General features: G+C 42.8%; 1 protein-coding gene across 4 annotated transcripts in view; it reads right to left on the bottom strand.

Moving 5' to 3' along the window:
- The window catches only part of GRM3 (glutamate metabotropic receptor 3), a 220510-nt gene that overhangs the window by 69881 nt on the left and 133383 nt on the right, over window positions 1-17246 (bottom strand). For all 4 annotated transcript variants that reach the window (XM_045052323.1, XM_045052324.1, XM_019825400.2 and 1 more), the window contains one exon: window positions 6921-7776. In XM_045052323.1, the coding sequence (XP_044908258.1) occupies window positions 6921-7776 (856 nt within the window). The remainder of the gene's footprint in view (window positions 1-6920; window positions 7777-17246) is intronic.

Below are 17246 nucleotides of genomic sequence, written 5' to 3'. Positions count from 1 at the left end.
TGTAGGAGACAGTATATTTGTTGTACTTTTTTCTGATCAGCAAGGTGGGAGAATCCATTTCTTTTCTACTTCATTGGGGACTAGTACTTATTTTTTTTATTTTTTATTTTTTGTGCTTTATAGACAGGATGGCTCTTCAAACGAATCAAGGTAGGTTAAGAGTTATGAGATAATAATAATAGTAATGCCAGCCAGATGATAAGAATCATAAACAGCGGCAGCAGAAAGCTCAGGCCAAAGTGGAAAATGAGGTTTTCTAGAGGCTCCTGTTCTCCACTGCGTGACCTTAAAATGAGAACCATTTCTCAAGCTTCTAAGACACCAAAGCACAGATGCATGGCGCATAAACAAATAAGTAAACACATTAGTGGTGTCCTTTGGGGGTTTAAATCTTATTCTTGTGACCCCAGGAAGCTGACCAGAGAGAAAAGGGAAGAAAGAAGTACAGGATATTTATCTTTACATTTTGGAAATGCTTTTGATCAGCAGAGCTGGAACAAGTTTCTGTGCTTTTGTGGGAACTACAAATGTTCCAGGGGAGGAAGCAAGATCAAGAGCAGTTTGCTCTTTCAGGGACTTCAAAGCCCATTCATCTAAAGATGTGGCCATTACCATTTTGGCTTCCTCGCTGTGCCTTGGATGGCCCTGTACTTGTCAAGAGGAGAGTCTTGCTGGGTTGGGGCCAGCTCAAACATATTCCTTGGAGTGCAGTGTTCCAGAAAATCTGCCCTTCCTGGCCTGTGCTCTGTGATTACAGTCCCAACCAGGAGTGATCCTCGGACCTACTGGATGAGTCAGACCCAGAGGTGAGTGGGACAGCGAGGCCGGATTACTCATTTTCTGCCTCTGCTCCTCTTCTAGGTGTGGAGAATTATAAACATAAGAACAAGGCTGCACCGTCCCCACCAGGCTCCAGGTCTCTGATCTCAGCAGCCTGTCTCCTTGCTGGAACCAAGAGGTGAGTGTGCCTCATCTCTCCATCCCCCCACCCCCAAAAAAGAAAAAAGCAAAAATGAGCAACAACGACATTAACAACAAAAACTGTCATTGCCGTGTGTCCTATTATCCAGTCCTATTACGACCACAAATCCAGCAATAATATGGAGCCGTCCTCTTCCCTTGTAAGTCAAGTCCTGAGAGTGATATTTACTCAGTGAGTTGGAGATTTCTTCTGGGCCTAAGATACATAAAAGTTTTCCAATTCAAAACAAAAGCTGGAACCAAACGAACACAAAACCTAAGCCAAGGCCTCAACATTGCAGGCCCCAATAATCCTGCTTCTCTACCTGAGTCGCTCCATAAAGCAGCGACTGCATCTGTCCTGTTTATTCTTGCGTCCCCAGGTCCCAGCATGAAGTCTAAACCTATCTGTGGAATGAATGTCTAAATCAGGAGGTTGAGGTCACCTACTCTGTTAAGTGGTCTTGGATAAAGGTCCTATCGTGTCAAGTTCTCAATTTCTCCATTCTCAAACATTCCAGCCCACCAACACTTGCGAATCCACAGAGGAAGGTTCTGCATGTTATTTCCGAGGGAACGCCTACTCGATAGCGGACGTGCCTTGGAGCCCCTCTGGCAGTATGTTCAGTAAGTGGGAGCTCTTCCTTTTGTTCTTTTGAATGGGGTGTACTTTAGTTACCACATCACTCTGACAGTCGAGTTCACTCTTATGTGCTTCAGTAAGTGAAGATAATAATGCTGACATCCTGAATTTCCACCTCTGTCAAGTGAGGAGTAGGGCAGGTTCATCTTTGAGGAAGGCCTTTTGTCACTCTATGATTTTCTTCTCCTCCGCTTTCTGGAATTGGTCTCAGGATAAAAAGTGACAGGACTTTTACTCTACTGAGAACACACAAAAATGCCAGCGATACTGCATTCCTTAGGATGTTTAATGGTCCTCTCTGTTTCCTCTGTTTTCAACTGACTTGGTAGTTTAAGCTTCCCTGTTGCATGCTGAGCACACGGAAATAAATGAGCACATAGAATTCAAAGTAATTTTGAAAAGTCAAATGGCAACAAACATAATTCGCATTTAAATATTTCTTTCAGAATTCTCCACGACGTGACTCTTTAGATGGAAAAAATTTTTTACTGACAACAAAAAATCACCTTTGAAAATTTTTTTATAATATCCTAAGGTTTAGATTCTAAGGCTCAGCTTCCAAAGTTTGGGTGTCTTATGAACCATCTTAGCTCCAACTGATTTGTGATGTGGCTCAGGATCATTAAAAGAATTATAAAGAGTAGCACAAAAAGAAACACATTTCAAACTTATTGGTCGTCTTTCATTCCTTCAACAAACATTCCATTAATATCTAATGTGTGTCAGAAATGATTTTCGATGTTTGGGATCAAAGTCCTCAGCTTCCTAGGGTCCTTGGTTCCATACAAAGGGGCCCTGGATCCATTGATTTCAGCCCTGGATTTCAGTCTTTGTTACTGCCACTAATCACATGATGACCTTGGACAGATCGCTGTGAGTTGGGGGGACTTCATCTATAAAACCGGGATGGGTAAGAGATCCAGAGCTAATGCTGTTAGGTCTTAAATTTATCTCAAATACAATCACAGAACATAACTAAAGGACAGTGCTTAGATAAAAGCAGCCCATTCTAGAAGTCACATCCTTTTCTTTGTTGGCATTCATTTGTTAGTGAATGCGATATATACATGAAGTTTTCCTAAAAAGAATGAATACATCTACTTTTTCTCATTCCTCATTCCTTTAGTAGACATTCGTGGAATGCCCACTCTGCACCAGAAACTGTGTTTGGGCATTTCAGATAAGAGATGAAACATATCTTCTCTGCCTCGAAAAAGCTCACAATCTAGTAATGGAGATAGAGAAGGAAATGTAAGTTTGGGTGTCAAGTGCTATTCGTAATCAATAATATTTACTGAGGGCTTATTATGCTTGAGCTACATCAGTGAAAAATTGATAATGATTTCTGTTTTCATGGAGTTTATATTCAAACATGAAGATCAAACACTAGAGAATAAACATGAAAATGAATGATACGGTATGAGAGAAAGTGAAAAAAAAAACATGGTGCATAAAAGAAGTAGAGAAGCTTAAAAAGAAATAGGGACAACCTGTGGTGGGGCAGGGGAAGCGAATTGCAATTTTCAGAAGGATTACCTGGTGGGCCTCCTTGAAAAGCTAACATTTGGGGCACCTGGGTGGCTCAGTCAGTTAAGCATCCGACTTTGGCTGAGGGCGTGATCTCGCGGTCCGTGAGTTCAAGCCCCGCATTGGGCTCTGTGCTGACAGCTCAGAGCCTGGAGCCTGTTTCAGATTCTGTGTCTCCCTCTCTCTCTGACCCTCCCCCGTTCATGCTCCGTCTCTGTCTCAAAAATAAATAAACATAAAAAAAAAAAGAAAAGCTAACATTTGAGTAAAGGTTTGAAGGAAGTGAGGGAATCACCTGGCCTTTCGAATATGTGGGGGAGGGGCATTACAGGTAGAGAGAGGAGGGACAGTGGAAAAGCCCCGAGTTTGGAAACCAGGGGGGCTGGAGTGAAGTAAGAAAGAGGGAGTAACAGGTGGTGACAGGAGAGTAAGAGGGACAGGGAGGGGGTGGATCCAGGAGGACATTTGCAGGGCATTGCAAGGATTATTTGACTTTTGTTGTTGAGTGAAATGGGGGAACTCCCTAAGAGGTTATGAGCAGAGGGGTGACTTCCTGTAAGTTTTATTTATTTTTTATAATTTTTTATTTGAGAGAGAGAGAGAGAGAGAGAGAGAGAGAGAGAAAGGGGCAGAGAGAGAGAATCCCCAAGCAGGCTCCAGGTTCAGCACAGAGATCCCAATGTGGGGCTGAATCCCATGACCCTGGGATCACGATCTGAGCTGAGATCAAGAGTTGGATGCTCAATTGACTGAGCCACCCAGACACCCCTGATTTAAGTTTTAAAAGTGCATTCTGGCTGTCCTGCAGAGAATGGGTTGCGGAGGCTGGGTTGGAGGTGGGCAAGAGTAAATTGATTAGGAAATTATTGTAAAATGTAGCCTAGAGATGTCGGTGGCTTGGACCAGGGTGGTAGCAGTGGAGATTGAACGAGTGAAGGTACTAGATAGGGCAGATGGGGATGGGGTGAGAGCGTTCTACATGGATGAAATAGACATGTACATTACATGTATGTTTTAGGCACAGAGGATATAAAGGCAGGATGTACTCGGAGAGCTGCAAGTAGTCTTCATGGAAGGAAGGGTGAAGGTGGGGTGTAAGCAAAAGATGAGTCTAGGGAGGTAGACACTGGTTAGATCCGATGCCAGAAGAGCTCACTGTGTTGAAGAAGCTTTAACAAAGAATCGTTCTGCAAAATCTCTTTTGCAAAAGGAATAGCGAAAGCAGGTTAACGTCAAGGATACGCATGTTGGCCAACGCTGGAACTAGCCAGCAGGAATATACCAAGGAACCAAAGAGTATTTTAATTGATGTCATTAAAATTCTCAGGGCCTTAGCTCTTCCATCCCATAGCGGCTAGAGCCCTTAGGGAACGGACTGCAACTATCCCTTGTCAGAAGAACCTTGTAGTAAATGCACCGAGTACAAGCAGATGGCTAGAAGAGCGGTCGTTCGACCCACCTGAGCAAAGATTGTTTGCTGTTTACCATTGTGCTTAGTCCATTGTGTCAACATTCAAGTTAGAAAAACAAAGATACTATTTCAGAAAAAAATGTAAAACAACACCTGTTTTTCAACAGGTAACTGGGGGAGTCTTATTTTTTTAATGTGCATTTTTAGCTTCTTTAGCACTTCATTGTCCTCCCCCAGTAAGGTGTTTTCGTGTCCAATTTTCACACTACGAAGCATGATGGCACTGGTGGTTGGTATAAGTTCCCTCTCTTCTCTGTCGTTTCAACCTGTGTCTCACCCTTCTCCTCTCTTCAGAGATGGAGAATGACTGGTAATGACGAACAAATTGAGAAAGCTAAAATAGCACTTTGTGGTCAAGTTTATAAAGCTGCACCAAATTGTAGAATCAAAGCCAGTAATTGAACAAGACAGACAAAAGGAAGATAATTCTGTTTCATTTATCTGAATAATGGCCTTATTGCTTCACTTTTCTTTGCCATTTAGGACTCAGGCCATGAAATGAAGGAAAATATTTTGGTTACATCAAATACCTTGCAAGGGCTCACTGAAATCTAAGAGTTCTCTTTATAGGAGCTGCTGCTGAGTGGATACATTTGTGTATTTGCGTACTAAGGAGTAAGGAATGAAGTACAACAATAAGGTTAATGAGTACATGTGGTGAATAAAGATAAATAATTATCCCACGGGCAGTCCGAAGTGGGGTAGGAAGGATGCTTATCTTATTTATCTTTAAGAATTAAGTGCATTGTAGATGCTATTTACAGATACTTGAGAAATTCATTTATATTTAGAGTAAAGACATTTAGAGTAAAGGACCTGGCTGCATGGTCCTTTCTTACTTTCTGGAGATGGCAGTGGAACCTGATCTGGGATTTTGAGGTAAATATATATTATTTCTACATGGAATGCATCTGTGGGAGTATGGGACACAGAAAGAGTTTCATCTTTACCACCTATTAAAGCCATTCTAATGGTAAGAAATAACTCGTAGATGAATAGGAGGAAATATTGACGTAACTGATTTCCACTACGTTGGCTCCCCCTGGGTAGAATGAAGAAAAGATGTGCAAAATGCAGGCTGGTAAATTTTGTGCTTATTTTCAAGGCTGGTTTAGGAATTAGAATTCTGGAATAGGAACCAGTGATCATGGGGTCCTCTCTTAGTATTACCAGTGATTTTTCAGGTCATTTGACTTCTGAGTGGTCATCTATAAAGATGACGTGGGAACTGCTGCTTATTCCAAGCACAGTATGATTTGAGCATACAAAGTTTCACGTCTGGGGGGATAAACCAATTCAACCAGACTGTGCAGATTAGAAGGATGCCCTAATGGCAGGGGAGATTATTATTACTAGCAATTTAGGCAAATGGAAGCATTTTATCGCTGTACTATTTCTGGCATCAATTTTTTTGTGCCGTATAATATTACTTACAATTTATGATTTGGGGTAAACTAAAGTCCTCAGAACCAGTACCTTAATGCACTGCTATCACACGCACCTTAGTAAAGAAATCAAACCTAAAAATTTTGTGCTTTTTATGTTAGTAATGCATTGAAATGCAATGCTATATTTAGAAACAGTTTACCATATTTAGAATCAAAGGAAGAGGAAACAAAAGCCACTTCAAATACACCTTTGCCTATCTATTCACGGTATGAAAATGACTTCCATCAGTCTTCAAAGTAGCTTACACTCATGCTCTCAGGAAAAGTTTTGTTTCATAACATCATTTGAGAAAATCCACATCTCTTAATGCCAACATGGAAACGTTTCTTTATAACAGATGAAATAAACTCAAATGCTGCCTGGAAATCACCATGGTCTGAGTGTTTTCCCCTTTCCCCCCCTAATTAAGCTCTGGGAAAACAGCGACTTTTTTTTCTCTCACCCACTGTGAAAGTTATTAGATTCTTTTGCTCAAATCACCCACAAAGAGGGCTTGGAAGTTCATGTTCCTTAGAGAGTTGCAATTCTGCTAAAGAAGATTAAATGCCCATATCACACGTGTCATACCCTATGGCTAACAAGAAAGAGAGCAGATGTGGCATAGCCCGCATGTAGGCAGTTACCACACGTCAGCCTAGCCTGGGGAGCCTTTCAATTATGGGTAGTCTATCAGCCAAGATATTCCCTCAAAAATAAGTTAAGAACATCAGAGCCGTCACATTGCATCTTGGAATATTTGTGTAACAGGTTGCACCCTTTTTTGTGGCTCCGAAAGGAAGATGTCTGGGTCAGGGGCAGAGGTATTTGATTCTTGCTTGATTCCACCTGTTTATCCCACAGAAAACGAGGAAAGCTTTGCTCCTTGCTTACCTGTGAAGTTGATTTTCAGCAAATAGTCCTTGTACAACTTCTTCCCGTCCAGGATCTTCATAGCATCGCACAGCTTGGTGGTGTTGGGACACAGGGTACGCTGCATTTTGTGCAGGGCGTGGGCCATGGCATACACCGCGTTCACCACAAACATGATCTTGGACTCTTGCTCGTAGTTGCTGCTGTCGATGGCCAGGTGCTTGTCGCACGCGCGCCGGTGGTTCCGCTTGTTCTGGAGGCTGCACTGGAACTTCTGCTCCCAGAAGTCCCGGAACCAGGGGTTGCGGTGGTTGTTGTAGGGGTTGAGGCTCTGGAAGTAGCGGTCGAACTGGCGGACAGGGTGCGAGGCGAGCTCCAGCGTGATGGCGCCGTAGGCCACGTGCTCGCTGCCCTTGACGATGCTCTCCTGCGCGCCCCAGCCGTCGCTGGCCACCCAGGTGAAGGAGGCGTTGGCGCGGCTGGCGGCGGCGATGAGCTCGCGCGAGTCGTCGCTGCGCATGAAGAGGACCACGACGCGCGCGTTGGGCTTCTGCAGCAGCTCGCGGATCACGCTGTCGTAGGACTTGCGGATGTTGGAGCGACCCACCTTCTCCGCCGTGGCGATGCAGATGTTGCGCTGGCGGGCTTCCTGCTCGAAGGCCTCGATGCCCGTCTCCCCGTAGTCGCCCTCCGAGGCCACGGTGGACACGTAGGTCCAGTTGAAGAAACGCAGGATCTCGGCCATGGCTTTGGCCTGGTAGAAGTCCGGGGGCACGGTCCTGGCAAAGTAATCATAGCGCGACTTGTCGCTGAGTTTGGCGCTGGTGGACGCGTAGCTTATCTGAGGGATCTGGAAGAGCCTTAGCAGGTTTGCCACCTGGGGAGGGGGGAGCGGGGGTGGTGAGCGGGGGGGGGGGGGGGGAAGGAGGAGAAAGAGAAGTACTTGTTTTAGAAACCTTCTGGTAAACGCACGTGAGAAATGAACAATACCAGACTGTTTACCCAGCTCCCTTTTCCCCTCTGGATCGCGAAAGTCTTGCGTACCGCGTTGCCAGAAGCTTCCCTGCGCTGTGTTTTGGCTTTTAGGGAGCTGTTTCAAGTGGAAATGTTTATGCTTTGGGAAAGGGCAGAGTAGAGACATGAAAAGGGCAGTGCTCTCTGTGTCCTAGACTTTATGCCAGGCCCCGGGCAAAGATCGGTCCTGTTCAGGTGCCTTCAGTGTGGTTGGTTCAGGTTTCTGGGGTCCTGCTACACAGCTCTGTCAGACAGGGAACTACAAGGGAATTGGCCAAACCGGTTTTTAGACGACTTGGCTGCGGTTGTGTAGAAAAAGCCTGGGTGTTGCCTGATTCTCACTTCCCCCTCTTTTGCTAAAAATGGCAGTCTCTGAAAGAGTTTAAATTGGGAACCTGATGCCACATGGACAGTCCAAATTAGACATTTATTATCTAGGTTAAGGGGGAAAAAAAATCAATTCTTTTTGGTCCGCTCCGAATTTTGGCACGTGCTTTTCTAAACTTCTGAAAAGCTTGACATTTTCTTTGCTTTCCTTTTCCTTTTAAAATTTTGTTTCTGTTTAGACTGTGTGAAAAGAAAGCATACAGATGCTATTCCTATGGCATTTTTGATTAAAAAGCAAGTTAGGAAGTATGAAAGACCTGATCAAGAAAGAACCGTCTCCTTCAAAATTTTAAGGCTTGAATAAAGAATTTAAATTTGTCATAGTTCACCTACCAGGAGTAGTTCACTGTGTTTATTTATTACACAATAAAAAAGGAAAATGACACTAGCTTACCAAGGAGCATTTTCTGCATTGAATGTTTGCATAAAAATGTATCTTAAAGGGGCGCCTGGGTGGCGCAGTCGGTTAAGCGTCCGACTTCAGCCAGGTCACTATCTCGCGGTCCGTGAGTTCGAGCCCCGCGTCGGGCTCTGGGCTGATGGCTCAGAGCCTGGAGCCTGTTTCTGATTCTGTGTCTCCCTCTCTCTCTGCCCCTCCCCCGTTCATGCTCTGTCTCTCTCTGTCCCAAAAAAAAAAAAAAAAAAAAAAAAAAAAAAAACAAAAAAAAAAAAAAAAAAAAAACAAAAAAAAAAAAAAAAAACAAAAAAACCAAACGTTGAAAATGTATCTTAAAATCTCTGCACACATTATATGTACATCTAATAAGTTTATTTTAATTTTTCCTGGATACTTCACATAGCCTGAACCCTCCTGTGTCTATACTGACTTCAGCTAAGTTACGTAACATACTAATTGTACTTTAATCAGCAACAACACTGAATATTCTGATATACTCTATGAGTACTTTGAAATTTTCCTTCTGGAAATTGTGGTTTCAGGTTTACATTTGACATGTAGGAAGCACAGCTTGAAACAGGCAGCTGTTAGCAAAGAGCACAAGTAACATAAAACAACTGACATCTGAGTCCTGATTAATCATCATTTCATCTGGCAAAGGAAACTAACAGCCAAGTTCATACACAGCCACACAGCATGTTCTTGGAGATCTGGCCTGCTATTAAAACCAACACTTGATATAGCCCAGAGCTATCAAAAATGTTTTCTATATCATTTCAAATCCTGGTCCCTCTCACTTAACTACAAATAGAACAGCTAGAAAATCTGGCATTTACCGTGCAAAATAAAGCAAATTTAAGGCCCAAGTCTTTCTTGCAGTTGGTAAAAACCTGCTAAAAGAAATTTTAGGATACAGATAGATTTGGGGGAATAGAGGTAAGTGGCTGGGAGGCTGGGTGGATGAAGGCTAGTATGCCATTTATTTCCTCTTTTATCAGGACTCGGAGACCCTGAACAAAATGGCCAACACCGATTCATTTGAACATAGGAGTGCTGTTTACTCAGCCTGATTGATGGGGGAATAAGCAAGTACTGTCATTACTTCTAGACTGATCACCTGGCTTCCTTCGGATTTAGGTACCATGGCTGCAGACTGGCAGTAAGAGAGAGCCCTGTCTGCGCTCAGGCTTGCCTTGGTAATGGTGTTTTTGGGTAGCACTGGAGAAGCCATCTCTTCTTGATGCTACAGTTTTCTCATCTTCAAGTTATATTCGTCAAGACCTTAACCCCCTCAGGGAGGCAGAGAATGAAAGGACCTGAAAAATGCCCAGAAATATTATTTTCTGGTAGCTAGGAGTCACAGTGAAAGGATCCTAAGCTGCCAAAACTTTCTTCTCCCAGAGGGGTACAAGTAATGAGAAGCTGCTTAGGAGAAGAATTCTTATCTGTTGACCGATAGGATCCTGTGGCTTCGTGTCTGCCTCTCCAGGATGTCTGAAAACAATTTTCAGATAAGGCAGGCTGTACGATAGAATGAATTATGCGTCGAATAATGGCAACGCGGAAAAGTTTCCCTGCACGGGGAAGGGGCCGCGATGAGCCGTCGCACGTTGGGGAGGGTGGAGGGCTAGAGTCAAAGAGCAATTATTGCAATTATTAGAACCATGCATGGTGTGTGACTATGAATCTGAAAGGTGGAGCACAGAAAGACGCCCAGGTGGGAAGAAGAGGGGAGAAGAATAGGAGCTGTGCCGTGGCCGACACCACAGATTGTCTAGCTGCTGGTAGGAGGAGCTTTCTTACTAACATAAAACTTGGAACCAGAGTTGGGGGACCTCCAGATAGTTGTCAGCTGGATGTTTCCTATCTTATTTGTCTAAAACTTGGGCATCTGCAGCATTCTTAACTTGCTTTCCTGGCCATATGGTTGCTCTGAGAGAGCATGAAGGAATAAGGGGAACTCCTACACTGGACATCATTTTAAGAGTAAAAGAAGAACAATTTTCGGATGGGGAGGTAATGTGAAATTTTGGAAGAAAGCTATCCAATTATATTATTAGTAGCAGTGGAGTGAGGAAAACGAGGATTGAGTTATATAGGCGTTAGCAAAAAAAAAAAAAAAAATGGTTTAAAAGTAGAGATACACTTCTCATGGATGGAGACTCTAAAAAGGTACATAGCCTAAGAGAGAAAGATTTGAAAAATAACTCCCACTGTAGAGAATAGTTTTGATAAGACGGTAAAGACTAGGTCTCCAAAGAACCCATGGGGGCCTTTGAGTGACAAAAGAGCTAGTGACAAGAGATGGGTGCTAGGGCTGTGTCGGGTCCTTGGGCCTCCCCACGGGCAGCTAAAAGATGGGAATGCACCTGTAAGAATTAGGGAGACTAAAACACAGAATGCGAAAATGGAGCAAAGTGATTTTGGTTGTTGCTGGTACTGTTACGTGTTTATGCTTCAGGAGAAGACCTGGTGAAAAGAGAGACTTACTGGCTGGGGAAGTTGGTTCCAGATGGTGAAAGAAAAGACCTTGCCCAATCCCTCTTGCCTCTTCCCGCTATTCAGTGAGAATGTTTCCCAACGTGGAGATGGTAATACAATTAAATGAAAATCTTATCTTGCATCATTATGGGAGAGTAGACTAAACAAAAGCCCATAATAACCCATGTTGTTTGAGTTTGCTTCCAGCTCTGAATTCTGGGAGAAACAGCAGATGAATCTGTGCGATCCCCATGAATAATCTTTGAGGATTCAATAAGGGGAGGACTGTCAGAGGGTGAAAAAGAAGGAGGAAGGGGAAATTCAAGAAATATAATTAAGATTAAATAAATCAGTAAGCAGGATGTGTTTTGGTAACTCTCTAGAATAGAGTTTTTAAAGTTGTTTTTTTTTAACGTGTATTTATTTTTGAGAGAGAGAGAGAGACAGAGTGAAAGTGGGGGAGGGACAGAGAGAGAGGGAGAAGCAGAATCTGAAGCAGACTCCAGGCTCTGAGCTGTCAGCACAGACCCCCATGCGGGGCTCAAACTCACGAGTGGGGAGAACATGACCTGAGCCGAAGTCAGATGCTTAACTGACTGAGCCATCCAGGTGCCCCTAGAGTTTTTTCATTAGAGAGCATGCAGGCACTTAGAAAGGGATAGCATGCATTCACTAAGAATGAATTTCACTAGAGAACATCTCTGTGGAACTGTTTAGGGAAGAATTGTAGTCCTGGAGGACCGTGACTTCAACAAGGCATTAGTGACATTACTTGCACTCTTGTGGAAAAGCGACAGCGATAGGAATTGGTTGAGAAAGAGAATGGTTTGGAAGAAGGTGTATATAAGGTTAAATTTTTACCAGTGACTTTGGAAGATAAATATAAATAAGCTACAAGACCTTCACATTTTAGAGCTGGAAGGAACCATGAAGATGCCCTAAGCCTTTTGTTTTATAGATGAGGAAACTGAAGCTCATAGGGTGAAGTGGCTTTCCAGAATTTACACAACCGATAAACAGAAAAACTAAGATTAAAGTCCAGTCTCTTGATTTTTCCAAAGGACTAGACTCCCTTGCTGGCAATAAGGTGATATTAACATAGGAGAGACGTAAATTTCTGAATTCAAGTTAAAATGACAAAAGTGAATAAAGGAGAAGAAAACTAGGGGGAAATGAGGTTACAAATGCAAAGCTGAGTGCTGCAGTTCAGCACCAGAAATCCAAGGGTGGCTAAAATCAAAGGTGGATTATTGAGGGGTTTATTCTCTTTAGATTCCATTTCATACTTCTTCAGAAGTCATCAGGGAGGAACTGTCCCACAGTCCCTATTCTCTGAATGACTGTCGGCAGACTGCCTTTTTGGGGAAACCTTTTAAAGATCCCTGGTATTTTTAATGGTGCTAATAGTTTCGTGCCTGCTAGGGTTCTAACTGTTGTAGATGTATTATCTGCTTTAATCCTCATAACAATCTTACGCAATGGATACTACCATTATCCTATTTTGTAGACTGAGGAACTGAGGTACAGAGTGCCTTGGGATCTTGCTATAGACTCCAAAGGTGATGGGATTTGATCCCAGGCATTTGGCCCTGTGCTCAACGTCCCACACTTAATCCATTCTGCAACCCCAGCTCTGAACCTCTGTCTTCTGCAATTATTCTCACTATGCGATAGCACTGGTATATTTCAAGTTATAACATGCTTGTCTTCTTTTAAATTTCTGAAGGCCTTAACTCCTTGATTTGAGGACCATGAGTCATCATTCCTTGTTATCAGAGTGTGTGTTATCAAATAATATATATATATTTATATATTACTTTTTGTTTTCATATTTCAGTCTGTATTTTGCAGTGGTTCCATAAGCATTTGCTTTCTGACTGGCCATCTTCAGAGATAACAGCAGTTGTCTGAGAATCCACTGGGAAATTTTAACTGTGAGGTCGAAAGCTTCAAGCTATAAATATCATGATCACGTTTGACTTCATGATTTGTGCGAGAAACACAATGACCTTATGGCACAGCCTGTTATCTCCTAGGCCTGGAGAGGCTGCATGCAGGTTTAATCGAACCCCTTCTCCCATGTAGCATGTATTACAGTTTTATGTTCAGTGGTCAGACACCTTGGGGTGTCCATTTTCTGGGTGGTTTGAATTTAGGTAGGACTAGCTATTGCCATGTTTTCATTGTAACCCAGCAAGTCACTAATATATTGACTCAGTTGGCTTGAGGAGAAACATTTAGGATGCTGGACTTGGCCAGGTTACTATTATTTAGCAAATGACATGATCTAAAATTAAGATTTCTTGTATTTTCCTCATTTTTGTAGTTGCAAGGGGTTATTTAGCATGGGCTTCATCTGCAATAGTTGTCCATCAGGCCAGTGTTACCTGTTGTTGAACATCTGCCATCGTTCTCCCATTCTTCCCCCTCCAGATGAGCTCAGTTCTGTGTGGTTTCCCCCTATTTATTATGTTCTGTGTCTATGCTTCACGTTCACTATGTACGATGTTCTCAAATCTACACGCCTTTGCACATGGCGTTCCTTCTGCTTAAGATAACCTCCACCACTTGTCAGCTCAGCTAATCCATTCAAAGGTCCCTTCTTTCTTGATACCTCATGTCAAGCTGAGACTCTTTTTCTTGTACATATTTTCTTCATAGCACTAATCAAAGTATATGGTGATTTCTGTTCCCTAATTCCTCTACTGGTATGAAAACTCGTAAGGACAGGGGCTTTGTATTGTTAATTTCTGTTTCCTCAATGCCTTGCAGAGTATAGAGATGCTCCATAATGTTTGTTAAATGAATGAATTGCTGAATGAGTTGGTAGTTTGCTACTCTCCCATGTAATCTTTCCTATTACAAGGATAGATTTCTGTGGGAAGAAAATAACTGGCCACCAACAGGCAGTGTAAAGATAATCTCGAACACTATTGATAAACAATTTGCTGTGCAATATGGATCCTTCACTAATTACATTCAATTTTGCACTAAAATGAGATGACACATAAGACATGGAATTGGCTTAGACGTTTAGGAATCTGAAGCAGAGTATTTCGTATGATTAAAACCGATTTCTTCACATTATTTCTGTGTCACCAACTGGGAGTCTATAAAAGGAAGTCAATATTATATCAACTGGATCTGGTCATCAGACCAATTCCCTTTAGGGTATAAAACTGTCTTTCATTCTGAGAAAAACAAACTAAGGGCCTTATCCCTGAAACCTCAATTCTCAAACAACATATACCTAGAGTAGGGGTCATATAAATGTATATCTAAGGCAGGCTTCACCAAATGAACTGATATTAGGATCTGCTGGTAAGAGAAGTTGTTTTTTTTTTTCTGGAGACAAATGCATCATATACAAGACACATTAAGCAGCCAAACACTCAGAACTGTCATCAGTTGCTCCCTTATTCTTTCTTGGGAATGTCTAAAACTTTACCTTTCCGATAGTCAATAGCTGATTGTGGAGTGATGCTACTGTCGGCATCAAAACCATCCTTATGTGCCGTTGAGTATTTTGAGTTAAAGCCCAATGTTTCTGAAAGTTTTACTTCTCTCAACATTTTTTAGCAAGTCAGGGGGACTCTTCTTTTTAGTACTCTGGGTGTCATGCTTCGTTTCAGTGATGTCCTCATCATGAGAGCAAAAGAGTATGAACTGTGAAAAAGAGCTCAGATAGTCTGTTCTTTGATGTGGAAAGGGAATATGGATTGGAAATTTCTGTCGCCTGTGAGGCTCCACATCAATCCTGCGGTCTCTCTTCCCGTTCAGGATGTCTATGACGTACCCATTTCAAACATGAGCTTTGTGCCTTCTGCGGTGGCACTGTGCCACATATTTTTCTCAACAGAAGACAGAAAGGCGTGTGCAAGTTTAGGGTCTAGTGGAAATAGATTTCCCACTCAAGAGATTGTCCCTTCACAAGGATGCCTTTCAGAACTTACAGTGTCATTGGCTTCGGAGACTGTGCTAATACATTAAAGGGAACACCGATAACTCATTTTTGTGTGGACCTGTACTTACCTACAAAAGTTCCAGATGGTGAGAGGCATCAAATGTTTACTTTCCAAGAGAAACACTGTCTATACGGCTGAAGTATATGCATTTGAAAAATAACTCGTTGTGGCTGTCCTGGGAATCAGGAGATTCAATAATAGCCACCATGGGTTTGCCTTTGCATTCTTAGCCGTTCATCTATCTCTTTGGGGCTGTTTTCTAAGATTAAGCCAACAACTTCAGCTGTTTTATCACACGTGCAGTCCTGAATGCTTGGCTCCGTCCTTTTAATTAAGCGATTATATATAAGTCTGGAAGAGAAACACTGAGGGCTGCACTTTGAACCATCTGCTACCTCATAACCCACGTGAGTACACGAAGCAGGTTGTGAAAGTGGTGATGGTAAGAGACCTCACCGACCCTGCTCTTCCGAATGACCAAGTTGCACTGTCAGCTGTACAAAATCCCGGATTGGTTTGTATTTTAAACTGCAACTGGAGGTGGTATATAGTTGAGAAACCGCCTGAGGAATCCAAGCTGTTCACATCACATGAGTTATCTGCCCATAAAGGATGCCAATCATATTGTTACTGTGGAAAGGATTAGTCATTTTTTTTTTTTTTTTGGACTGCCCTACCTGCAGCACATCTGGGAACATTTTGCATGAAAACAGTTGACTACAGCCCATGACTGAAGGCCAGAGATTAATCTGGATTTAGGAAATCACATAATAGAGTGTAGCAAATGGCAGTTTACTCAGTATAATCTGCAAAAGTCACTAACTCTTGCATGCCGTGGCCCCCGAACACTAGTCAAAGGTTCATACTGCCTTTCCCGTTCAACAGCCTGACTCAGTCCTGATGATTTTGTAGGGGCAGTCCAGACAAAGGATTCTTTATCTGTGGCGAAAACTTACAAAAATGCCTTGAAGTTACCCTGATTTCTATCCCAACCTCTCCCGAAATCGCTGCACTCAACGCCTGTGGCTTACAACCTGGACAGTAATATACTTTCATTGTCTCCATTCATGGCAAATGGATTTATGAATAGAAAGGTTACCCATTTGGGTGCTCTCAAAACTGAAATGATATGCAAACCACATAGGACTCCTCGAATCACGTTTTTTTGGGGGACCAGTATTTTAAGACATGTCGGGTTTCTCATGGTGACAATGCTGCTCTGTCTTGCTCCCTTCCTAACACGGCACTATTGGAGGAATAACTTTGTTTCCATCCTGACTTAGCACGTGCTTAGAAGAAGAGCCAGAAGGCATTTTGCCGACTGAATCGGTTGGCATCTGACTTTTGCTCCCCTTTTTCTCCATGAATTAATTTTCGAGAGAAATCATGGAACTGAATTCATTTGGGCTCCAGTCACTAACAACGGGATCAAGAGGTCTATGTCGGATCTGGTCCAGAGTGTGTTCGTGTTTGCCAGTAACACCTGCAAAAGCATGGCTCCCAGGGGGACTTGACACCGACAGATCCGTTAGAAGCAGGTCTTTTCGTACCTCGGGGATTGATTTTCTACAGTGCCTGTTCGAGGATTTAACAGAGCCGCAAGTTGCATTAAACCATGTTTTCTGTGACCCCTGAAGTGACTTGCCTAACGACAACATGACAAATATAGTCGTACCAATGAGAGAGGCATTTCTTTCCTTGTTAGCTGTTAACCAAAGGCCAAAAGTTGTTGCTACGCCTGGGGGCAGATGAGGGCTAAGGCCCGGTTGAACAACAACAAAAAAAAGGTTACTGTTTCCTCCTGAGGTCCTGGGGCAATAATTTAGGGCAGAAGGTCACATACCACATTATTTGTAGCAAATAGAACTGTGTTATTCACGGTTTCCCCTTTGGCTGTTCACTACTTCAACAGAGGTGTCAGGAAGAAAAGCAAATAGTGTAGTGGTTCATTGCGCTGGAGCGGAATCAAAGAGGCCAACGTTTGGAAGCCCCGCTCCTTCCCTCGCCGGTTGTGTGACCTTAGGCGAATTGTTTTAACTCCTTTAAGATTCAGTTATCTCGTCTGTAGAAAGGAAATAATAGTAGTCCCTTGCTTGAGAAGTT

This window comes from Felis catus, chromosome A2 (genome assembly GCF_018350175.1).
Source record: "Felis catus isolate Fca126 chromosome A2, F.catus_Fca126_mat1.0, whole genome shotgun sequence".
Taxonomy (NCBI): domain Eukaryota; kingdom Metazoa; phylum Chordata; class Mammalia; order Carnivora; family Felidae; genus Felis; species Felis catus.
Note: the sequence above shows the minus strand (reverse complement) of the source record. Positions and strands in the feature narration are given on the sequence as shown.